A 10,765-nucleotide genomic window follows, 5' to 3' on the forward strand; every position below is an offset into this window, starting at 1 on the left:
ACTGGGCATTGTGCTTTTCATGCATTATCCCATTTGTTTTCATCTTCACAACAGCCACAGCCTATGGCATTGTTATGTCCACAGTTTAACACATGAGGGAGGGAGCTAAGCTTAGAAGTTAGGTGACTTGCCCAAGGTCACATAGCCAGCGATTGGTGCAATAGAGAGTTGTCTCCTGAACCCATGCTCTCTACCACTGCTCCCCATGGTGCTCCATGAGCACCTTGAGAGCTTGGCATTTTGCAGACTGCTGTGGAGACTCCTCTGAAGTTGTAAATGATGAAATGGGCGTTGGGGGGTGTTCAGGAAAGTGCTGCTGAGCGTCTTTTCCTTAAGAAATGCACCTCTTGCTGAAACTGGTTTGGCTCAGTGAATAGACTGTCAGCCTGTGGGCTGAAAGGTCCTGGGTTCAATTCAGGTCAGGGGCATGTGCTTTGGGGGGGGGTGCAGGAGGCAGCTGATCAGTGTTTCTCTCTCATCGATGTTTCTAACTCTCTATCCCTCTCCCTTCCTCTCTGTGAAAAATCAACAAAATATATTAAAAAAAGAACTGCACCTCTTCTCAGTGGCGCAGCTCCCCTCCATTGTGGCTATACATGTGTGAACACAGTCTGATTGGATATGATTGGCCTCCATGGAAACATAAGTTCCAATGACTTCTGCTTCCAGGGGAGTCAGCTTCCAATCTCTGAGAGTTAATTACAAATACAGTCTTGAGACTTCATGCCACTACATTTACACGTGTGATCTCTGAGGCTGTGCAGTCAGGCCTGGGGACACAGGATTTGCTTTCCCTATAAACAAGGGTTCAATGGTGTGGACTTCATAAACTTGCTCTAAGCATTACTGAATTTGTAAACAAAAGTTGGCTAGTCCTCTCCCACCTGCCTATTCCCCTCTTGCTGTCCCTGTTGCAACACTGTGGCGTCCAACTCATCCAGATTAGCTGGGGACTTGCCCTGCTTTTACACCGAAAGCGCCCCCTCCGTCTCAGCAAACGAGATGGTTGGTCACCCTCCCCAACTCCACAGAGAAGTCCCAATAGTGCAGGTAATATGGTGGCCAAGGGGGGTCCAGAAGGTTTGAGTCCAAGACTCAGACACTGACCGGCTCCCCCCAACCTACCGGCACCTAGGCCGCTCCGGGATTCCTCCGCCCCTTACCCATCGGGTTGGGAGACTGCACCCCAGTCTGGACCTGCCCGGGAGGTTGCACCCCAGCCTGGGCCTGCCTGCTGTCAGCTCCCAGCGGTGGGTGGAGACGCCGCCGGGGTCACATGTCCCGCCCCGACCAATAGGCGCGCGGCGCGGGGTGGAGCCCGCCCCCAGCGGCTGCGGGCTATCGGCCTGGGCGGGTGGGTGCAGAGGTCGCGTCAGGCTGTCCGCTTGGCAGGTGCAGAGGACGCATCGAGCTGTCCGGCTTGGCGGGTACAGAGGACGCTTCGCATCGGGCAGGGGAGCCATGCAGCGCCTGGTCCAGCAGGTTCGCGACGCTTTCCGGAGCGGCCGGTCGCGACCCCTGAGGTTCCGGCTGCAGCAGCTGGAGGCGCTGCGCAGGATGGTTCAGGAGCGCGAGCGGGACATCCTGGCGGCCATCGCCTCGGACCTGGGCAAGAGTGAGCTGAATGCGTACATCCAGGAAGTCATGACCATTCTTGGGGAAGTGGATCTCGCGCTGGAGCAGCTTCCTGAGTGGGTTGCTGCTAAGCCAGCCAAGAAGAACCTGCTCACTATGATGGATGAGGCCTACGTCCAGCCAGAGCCCCTGGGGGTCGCCCTGATTGTCGGGGCTTGGAACTACCCCTTCGCCCTCACTGTACAGCCTCTGGTAGGAGCTATTGCTGCAGGAAATGCTGTGATTATCAAGCCTTCTGAAGTAAGTGAAAATACGGCCAGCCTCCTGGCTCAGCTCCTGCCCCAGTATTTAGACCCGGACCTGTACGTGGTGGTGAACGGTGGCGTGGAGGAAACCACCGAGCTCCTGAAGCAGCGGTTTGACCACATCCTCTACACTGGGAGCACGGCCGTTGGGAAGATTGTCATGGCGGCTGCTGCCAAGCACCTGACCCCTGTGACCCTGGAGCTGGGAGGGAAGAGTCCGTGCTACATCGACACAGACTGTGACCTGGACGTGGCCTGCAGACGCATCGCCTGGGGGAAGTACATGAACTGTGGGCAAACCTGCATTGCTCCCGACTACATTCTCTGCGAGCCGTCCCTCCAGGGCCAAATCGTGCAGAAGATTAAGGAGACGGTGGAGGAGTTTTATGGAGAAAACATAAGAGGATCTCCCGATTATGGAAGGATCGTCAACCTTCGTCATTTTAAGAGGCTCCTGCGTTTGCTTGAGGGACAGACGATCGCTTTGGGTGGGGAGACGGACGAAGCCACCCTCTACATAGCCCCGACGGTACTCACCGACGTGGATCCCGAAACCAGAGTGATGCAGGAAGAAATTTTTGGGCCGATTCTTCCGGTAGTGCCTGTGAAGGATGCAGACGAAGCCATACAGTTCATCAATGATCGCGAAAAGCCATTGGCTCTCTACGTATTTTCCCGCAACCGCAAGCTCGTCCGGCGGATGATTGACTGCACGTCCAGCGGGGGTGTCACGGCCAACGATGTGATCATGCACTGCATGCTCGGCTCGCTGCCCTTCGGGGGCGTGGGGGCCAGCGGGATGGGAGCGTATCACGGAAAGCATAGCTTCGATACCTTTTCTCATCAACGTGCCTGTTTATTGAAAAGTTTAAGGGGAGAAGGTGCTAACAAACTCAGATATCCCCCCAACAGCCAGTCAAAGGTGGACTGGGCGAAATTCTTCCTTTTGAAACGATTCAGCAGAGGAAAAAGTCTCCTGCTCCTCACCATCCTGGGCGCTGTGGCCGCTGTTCTGGTCAAGGCTGTCTACTACTGAAGAGTGATCCTGCTCAGCCTCCTCGCTGCCTCCACGGGGCTATTCCTCTGTGAAGTAGTTAGTGAACCCATAGCTTTAGCATCCTACCAAAAGTGGACAGAAAATACGCAGCACTGTAGTCAACCCTGACCCCATTGCCAAGCACCATTAAGGCAACTTGCATTTCAGCCAAATCGCAGCATTCCCGACTGAGGACCCTCAGAACCCACTCTGGACTGTGCCGCCTGGATTGGGGCCAGGGAAGGAGAATGTCTGGAGCTACCCCTGCATTCCCTGGGAGCTTAAAGGAGTCTCAGAACCACCTCAGGGACCGCCTCCCCCTAGCTCATGGGACATGGGACACCCCACCTCGTCCCTGCTGTTGCCTCCATCACTCTGGAAACTTTCAAGAGTTCAGTCCAGAGAGATGAGGCTAGATTTTCCCAGGCTCTAGAACCGGGGGAGAGGGGTCCCTGTCCCTCATTCGCCCCTTGGGTTTGCAGACCTGACCTCCACGAGTTAGCCTGCCGGTCAGATGTGCCGTCTGACCCGTGGTGTTCCTCCATTCCCCATCCATTCACCAGCCTGCCTCATGTTTGGTTTGTGGCATCTCTTGTCCTTGCCCACGGAAGCTTATTGTGATGGTAACCCCGAAGCGTCTTGTAAATCCTAGGACCTCCTGGGAGACAGTGCCCGTTTCATTCAGGTGTCCCCTGTCATTCTCACGATGTAGGCGTTATAGATGCTACATCTTACAAAACCTAACTGGCATTGTTAGATGGAGTAGGAGTGCTGAACTTACAACAATTATTATTCTCTGTCAGGGCCCCGAGATTGCAAGTCAGTGGGTTTCCAAGGACAGATCTTTAAGTTTTTTTCATTTCTGTAGCACAATGCCAGTAATTTCACTTTTTAAGGTCCAGAGAGGCCCCTCTTGGGGAACCCATTTCCTGTCTGTCTTGGACAAGAGGCCTTGGATGTTCAGGACCTTGGGGAGGGTCATTTGGAGAAATCTGCAGGAGGACTCGACGCCGTAGCAGTTGGCCAGGCTGAGGGAATGGAGGACGAGGCGGCTCTCCTGAGGGTGGCAGGACCTGAGGTGCCTCAGCCGGGGATGTGCTAAAGAGGCTCACAGAGGAGGGCGGGTCCCCCTGGGCCTGCTGAGGGACTGGCGCCAGAGCCCCACTGTCCCCGCGTTTGAAACAGACTCCGCCCACTCGGTGAGAGAATGTAGTTTACTTGATGGAATGTATAATCAGCTTTGTTGAATGAGTTTGTTCCATGAAGACTGTCTGGAGAATGTCTTTATCACAGAATGAGATGTCAAGAATGAATCGCTACTCTGGTTTAGGAAAAAAGTTGCTTAAACTGTAACTATAGAATAATCTATCATAATTTCAATATGGCATTTTCACTTAGTAAATTGTAATTATAATTTCTAGTTAAACTAAATTATTGGCTTGCCTAGTAGTACATTCTGCTTCAAAATAAACCATTATATTTGATGAAAGTGTAGAACCTCAGACATGATCTTTGGGAGAGAATTCTTTGAACATATATTTTATCCAACTGTCAATGCATATTTTGTCTTTACCAAAAAAAAAAAAGATTTACATTGGTCATTCAAAATCATGAACTTTCTGTGGCCAATGGATGTAGAATGATAGCTTAGGGATGTAGGAAACTTACAAATTCAAAGCTAAGTCCAATTAACTATCTAATTTTAGTTAAATTAGATCCCACAACCTACTGAGTCCCCAAGGGCAGGAACTGTCTTACTGTCTTACTTATCTTTGTTACCCCCCCCCATCCCCCATCCCCCTCCTACACACTTAATAGGGTGAGTTGTTAAATGGGTGAATAGTAAAGTTCCCCGAAACACCCACAGTGCAGAATGATCCCAGTCCCGGGCAGGGAGCGGCTTGTGTCAGCAAGTCTCCGAGGCTGGTTTCTTAACGATGTGGATTATGAATGTCACTGGAAACTGGTTCTGAGATGACTTTGGAGCAGGTTCTGCCTGTGGCAGGGACTCTCCTCCTGGAGTGGGGTTCCTGCCTTGAGACTCATTCATGAGTCACTGTTTGATAAGGATTGACATCTGCTCATAGTTGCTCTCTGTCTTTGGGATAGATGGAGTTTTGGTTGGACTTGTAAATAATTGCCCAATGCATGATGATGACTCCTAGAGGACATCACACAACCTATTGAGGCCCTCTACTCACAGCCTGGGTGTCTCCTAAGCTCTCATGCCCCTTATGTGCTGGGTAAGCAGGGGGGTTCCAGAATATGGAGAGAAAACATTCCCATATGCTGGCGGTCTGGGGCGGAGGGGTTGGGGGGAACATGGATTATTTCAGGGTTCCGAGCTGGAATACTTGCAGGTCCTTGTCACAGGTAAGTGCCAGAGACAACATGGTGTAGGTACTCAGGGGCCGAACAGTCCTGGCAGTGCCTTTCCTAGCTGGAAGACCTGAGGCAAGAGATGGACCCTCTCTGAGGCTCGGTTTCCTCACCCATAAGATGAAGATAAAGTAGTGCTCAGGTGGTAGTGAGGCTTAAAGGCCTAGTACGTGAAAAGATGTGTAATATGCGGCCAAATACAGTTCAATACCTGTAGTTGCTATTACTGTTTTATTACTCTTGTAATCCAACATTAGCACCCCAACGACGTTGTTCCAAAGGGAGAATACCCCCCTATATCAACAAATGCAGTCTCAGACAGCAAGCACTTACTAAAAGTTAGGTGCTGGGTTAGGAGCTTTTACATCACAATCTGCTTCCTGGGTTTCAGTCACCGGCTGTCCTGTGAACACCAGGGGGAGCTCCCCTAAGACATTCCGTGAGACACACAAGTGGCGGTCCTGCCCCAAATCCACTGCCTGAATCTAATCACGAGGAAACCTCAGACAAACCTAAACGGAGGGAGATGCAACAAAATGGCTGGCCTGTACACTTCCACAATGTCAAGGACATAAAAACCAGAGAAGCTGGGGAACTGCTCAGGTTAGAGGAGACAAGGAGGCAGGAATGCTGAGGGCAGTGCACGATCTTGGATTGGATCCTAGACCAGAAAGAATAGGTGCTGTCTAGGACATTATTAGTGTAACTGATAAGGTTCATAAATTAGATGATATCTTATAATTGCTAAACCCTCCGCTTTTCATATTGTCCTGTAGTTATACAAGGGAATAAACTTGTCCTTGAGAAACCGCCCTGAAGTGTTTAGGGGCAAAATTTCAGAAAGCATCCAACTAACTCTTAACAGTTCAGAAGAAGAAGAAGAAAAGAGACGTCCTTATATATAGAAAACGAATGAAAAAGCAAATGGGGCTAAATATTCATTGATGAATCTGGGTAACTAGTACATAAGAGTTTAGGGCTATAGTAGCAACTTTTATGCACATTTAAAATAATTGAAAAATAAAAGTAAAACGTAAGTAGAACAAAGCTGAGAAACTACCAAAACCTTAAGAACAAGACACTGTGCAGCTAGGCAAGCAGCCACCTCCCTGCTCGAGGCCCACCAGTCAGCAGCTGTGAGAACCCTCCACCTCTTAGACCCATTTCCTCACCGGCCCCTCTCATGGTAGGTCAGCTTGGAGAGGCCTACTAAGTGCTAACAGGCAGCTTTAGCATTGGCCAAAGAAGCAAGAACAAGTCCTTGGGCATGTTTGTGCCGGTGGTGAGGGGAGAAAGGCAATGGGCCCCGAGCAGTGCGGTGGCCAGGGCAAAGAGGTGGCCTGTGACCTCCTGCAACCTCTCAACCTCAGTGTCTCCTGAAGAGGCAGCGGTGAAAACCATCGTGGTGCCAGAGGGTCTGTCCCAGCACTGAGCTGCACAAAGGTGGTGCACGTGGCTCCCAGAAGAGGAACAGTGCTGTCTATCAGCCAGAAGAGGGCTCTGTTTTCTCCTGTGTCATCCTTTGACCAAATAGGCTTTCCACTCTGGGGGTGCCCAGAATGGTTCCACAGATCTGCAGGTCCCAGGGTCAGGATTAGGGTGAGGTGGATGAGGCAAGGTTGTGGAAGCTCCGGGTTAGGTTCTGTCATTATTAAAGATGCTGATACTTAGTTCATCATGGATGTTTCTGCATTAATTTTGGTTTTTCAAAATATTGCATTAGCTGAAACCAGTTTGGCTCAGTGGATAGAGCATCGGTCTGTAGACCGAAAGGTCCTGAGTTTGATTCTGGTCAAGGGCATGCACCTTGGGTTGTGGGCACATCCCCAGTAGAGGGTGTGCAGGAGGCAGCTGATTGGTGTTTCTCTCTCATCGATGTTTCTAACTCTCTATCCTTCTCACTTCCTCTCTGTGAAAAAAATAAAAATATATATATATTTTAAATATTGCATTAAAATATTATTTATCTTGATTATTGAGTTGGTTAGCTCCCATTTACAGTTTGCCTCAGAGGCCAGTGTGCCATTCGCCTCACTCTATTTTCCCTGGAAGATCTAAACCATTAATTGCAACAGCATTGGCACAGAGTTTGCGATAGACCAGATAAGGTCCAAGTTCATGTGCCCTTTTGAACCTATAAAGAAAGGGTTGGCAAAAGAATCAATCCTGAGAACCCAAATACCTGCCTTTGATATCATTCCCCAGTTAGCAGCTGCGGCCTGATTTCTTTGTCTCTCGATTTTCTCATCTGTAAAACAGTGACAGCAATTCGTTCTGTGCACAATTTATACTGAAGACAGAATGTCACCCTGATCGGGACACTGTGCTGAGCCTGCCCTTCAGTTATAAACTCAGTACACTGTCACAGATCTACCAGGTAAGCACTCTCACAGGTGGCCAAGAAGCCGGGTTCTGGAGTCAGTCAGAGCATCATACCAGCAATTCAACAAGGATTTATTGAGCACCTGCTCCATGCTGGACCTGCTCTAAGCGGCGTGCACACACACACACATAGGTGTCCCTGCCCACAGAGCTGTCTGGGAGGCAGACAGACATTAGCCAACAAAACAGAGGAACGAGGCCATGAAAGTCAATAAGAGGAAAGAGCCTGATGGGCTGAAAGTGGCATTTTAGCTGAGAGGTGGGTGGGAAGTGGGAGGAAGTAAGAGCAATGAAAGTGAAGGAAAAAGCTGTGCAAAGGCCCTGAGGTGGGAACTGAAAGCTAGGAGATATGTGGGGAGCCCACTGGAGGAGGAAGAGGAGAGTAACGTGACCTTGAAGAGGCGCACAGGTAAAGGCCTCCATAAGGAGCTTGGCCTTTATGTCAGATAAAGATCCTTTGAAGGGTTCTCATCAGAGCAGGGCCATGCCAAGGCCTGCCCTTCAGAAAGTGACCTGCTTGAGGTCCAGGCAATGCCTGTGTGGAAGATGCTGCGTGAGGTCTGAACCCGGGGTCTGCTGCATCGGCCGGAAACCATCCGACGAAGGTGAGGTCTGTCCCCATCAGGCAGCCTTACGTAACACGCCTCCCCTGCGCCAAACCCCAAGCTGGTTGTGAAACGAGATGACTGGGGCGATCGGCACACATTGCAGGAGCATTGCTGGGCTCGTTCCTTGGTGGGCGAGGAGCAGCATCACTCATGGGAACACCTGTTTGCGTCACGGGACTCATCGCCTGTCGGTATTGGGACTTGCCCACCAGCCCCTTGTTCCTTTGTGCTGCTTTGGGTGACTCAGCTCGTGGCACCTTCACTCCCTCTGGAATCTCCGTCTTGCCTTCCTCCGACTCTGAGGTGTCCTGCACCTCGGGGGATTGGCCCCCACTGACTCCTGCCCACCAGGGCCCACCTGCCCATCAGCTGCCACGGAGGTTGGTGGCCGTGTGTCTGAGCTCTTGGTCCTCCTTTCTGCCCATGGAACATGCATGGGACTCCTGGGTAGGGACTTAGTGACAAGAACTTGAGCTTACGGCCTTGAAGGCCTGACTGTTCTTGTATCTGTCAAGGTGGATGTTGCTCAAGATATTAAACAGAATTATACGAAGAAAAAGTCCCATTGACCATAAATTCAGGACACCCTGTTTCAACACATTTTAGCAGCTTTTTTAAGTTCAGGAATTCTCAGAACATTTAATATGCTCGTGTGAATTATCAATCTCCAGAGAGGAGTGCTGTGTATTTGTCCATTTTTCAGGAGCATCCTGTAGACTCGTGTTGAAGTTCATGCCCCAGGAAATGCCCTCCATCGCCAGTGAGTGGCAGGAGGAAGGACCCCTCTGTGCTCAATGTGGGTCAGGCCCGGGGCTGCCCTTCCTTCCAGGCTCCAGGCTCCAGGCTCCCGAGGGGACCGCCTCACCCTCTTCAGTTCCAACACCAGCCCAGCGGAGGGTGAGGAAGGGTTTCGGCTTTGCCAAGGCGGCCAGCTCAGCCTTGTCACCGGCCCTCCGTTGCCCATGGCTCCTGGAACCGGACGAAAGCTGTCCACGGCTCAGCTGCCCAGAGACATGTTGGCATGGGCTCTGTTTAAAATCTGCTTTAAAAATAAAAAGCTTTTGGCATTTTTCCTTTTTAATGACAAATTAAGTGCATGCTTTTAAAAGAATCGAATACCAAAGCGCACCAGTAAAAAGTGGGCATCGTCCTTCTAGCCGTTGAGTTCCTTACTAAGGCTCTGCCCAGTTTGGCGGGAAGAAGGCTGGTCTGGAGTCAGCGACTGTGTTTGAATTCCAGCTCTGCCAGATGCCAGCTGTGTATCCTTTGGCACAACCCTTGGTTTGCTCATCTGTGAAATGGAGGCGCCACAGAAAGGGCTTCGGGGAGCAGTGAGTGAGATGAAGCACAAGAATTTCTGAAGCACAGGGTTCTTCCGGAATCCAGCTACTTTTCAAAGCCCGATTCTGTGCAGTGAGTGTGCTAATTACAGAATGGGGCCAATCTCTTCACTCTGTTCATGTGACTTTTTCTTTTTCTTTCTTTTTTTTTAAGTCCTCAAAGGCAATATCTACATGCAGAAACCAATCTTCAGAGGTTTATTTTATTTTTCAGATTAATATTTAAATTATCGAAGTTACTAATGCAAAAACAGATTCGTTTGTTCATCTTATACGTTAGCCGATTTTTCACGCTGGGAATGAAAATAAAACCTTTCCCAGGACCTTGACAAGGTGGTGATTGCCTTGGAAAATGTCATGCTTTTAAGTTCGCCTTATGAAAGTTCTTATTCTTTTCATAAGTCCAGCAAAGATTGCCAGGTAAAATATGGGATGCCATATTTTAAATGAGAATTATCTAAAGGTCAGATGTACTTAGTGTTCTAACAAATTGAACTTATAAAACACTGTTAAGCCAAAACCGGTTTGGCTCAATGGATAGAGCGTCAGCTTGGGGACTGAAGGGACCCGGGTTCAATTCCAGTCAAGAGCATGTACCTTGGTTACGGGCACATCCCCAGTAAGGGGTGTGCAAGAGGCAGGTGATTGATGACTCTCTCTCATCGATGTTTCTAACTCTCTATCTCTCTCCCTTCATCTCTGTACAAAATCAATAAAATATATATTTTTTTAAAAAAATAAAAAAATAAAACACTGTTAACCTAACATTAAAAAAAAAAAATTTATTGCTTGATTTTAGTGTGTGTGTGTGTGGGGGGGAGGAGACAGAGGGAGAGGGAGAGATTTGTTTTCCAGTTAAATATGTGGTCATTGTTTAAGGCCTGAATAAGCCTGGACCATGGATTGAACCCTAAACCTTGGTATACTGGATCGATGCTCTAACCAACTGAGCTACCAGGCCTCAACCTAAAATTTTTATAAATGTTCCAGAACTGCAACAAATTAAAGTCACAAATCTAAGTTGATGCCCACCTCTCCAGCAATTGCACATTTTATGTTGGCATTAAAAAATTATCAATTTAATAGGCCAAAATATTACAAGTTTATAAAATACTAGCTATATACACATTCCTTCTCAAA

The 10,765-nt window shown here is 49.3% G+C and overlaps 1 protein-coding gene across 1 annotated transcript; it reads left to right on the forward strand.

The window, feature by feature from the left end:
• Positions 1-1,388: 1,388 nt before the first annotated feature.
• Positions 1,389-4,400, forward strand: LOC118715078 (aldehyde dehydrogenase family 3 member A2-like). Its single transcript, XM_036430712.2, has one exon. It carries the CDS (start codon positions 1,462-1,464, stop codon positions 2,914-2,916), a length of 1,455 nt encoding a protein of 484 aa, XP_036286605.1. The 5' UTR covers positions 1,389-1,461; the 3' UTR covers positions 2,917-4,400.
• Positions 4,401-10,765: the final 6,365 nt, after the last annotated feature.

Source organism: Pipistrellus kuhlii, unplaced genomic scaffold (assembly GCF_014108245.1).
Source record: "Pipistrellus kuhlii isolate mPipKuh1 unplaced genomic scaffold, mPipKuh1.p scaffold_m20_p_11, whole genome shotgun sequence".
Taxonomy (NCBI): Eukaryota; Metazoa; Chordata; class Mammalia; order Chiroptera; family Vespertilionidae; genus Pipistrellus; species Pipistrellus kuhlii.

Coding starts and splice junctions, on each gene's coding strand:
- LOC118715078 (XM_036430712.2), top strand. CDS start 1,462: ATGCAGCGCCTGGTCCAGCAGGTTCGCGACGCTTTCCGGAGCGGCCGG.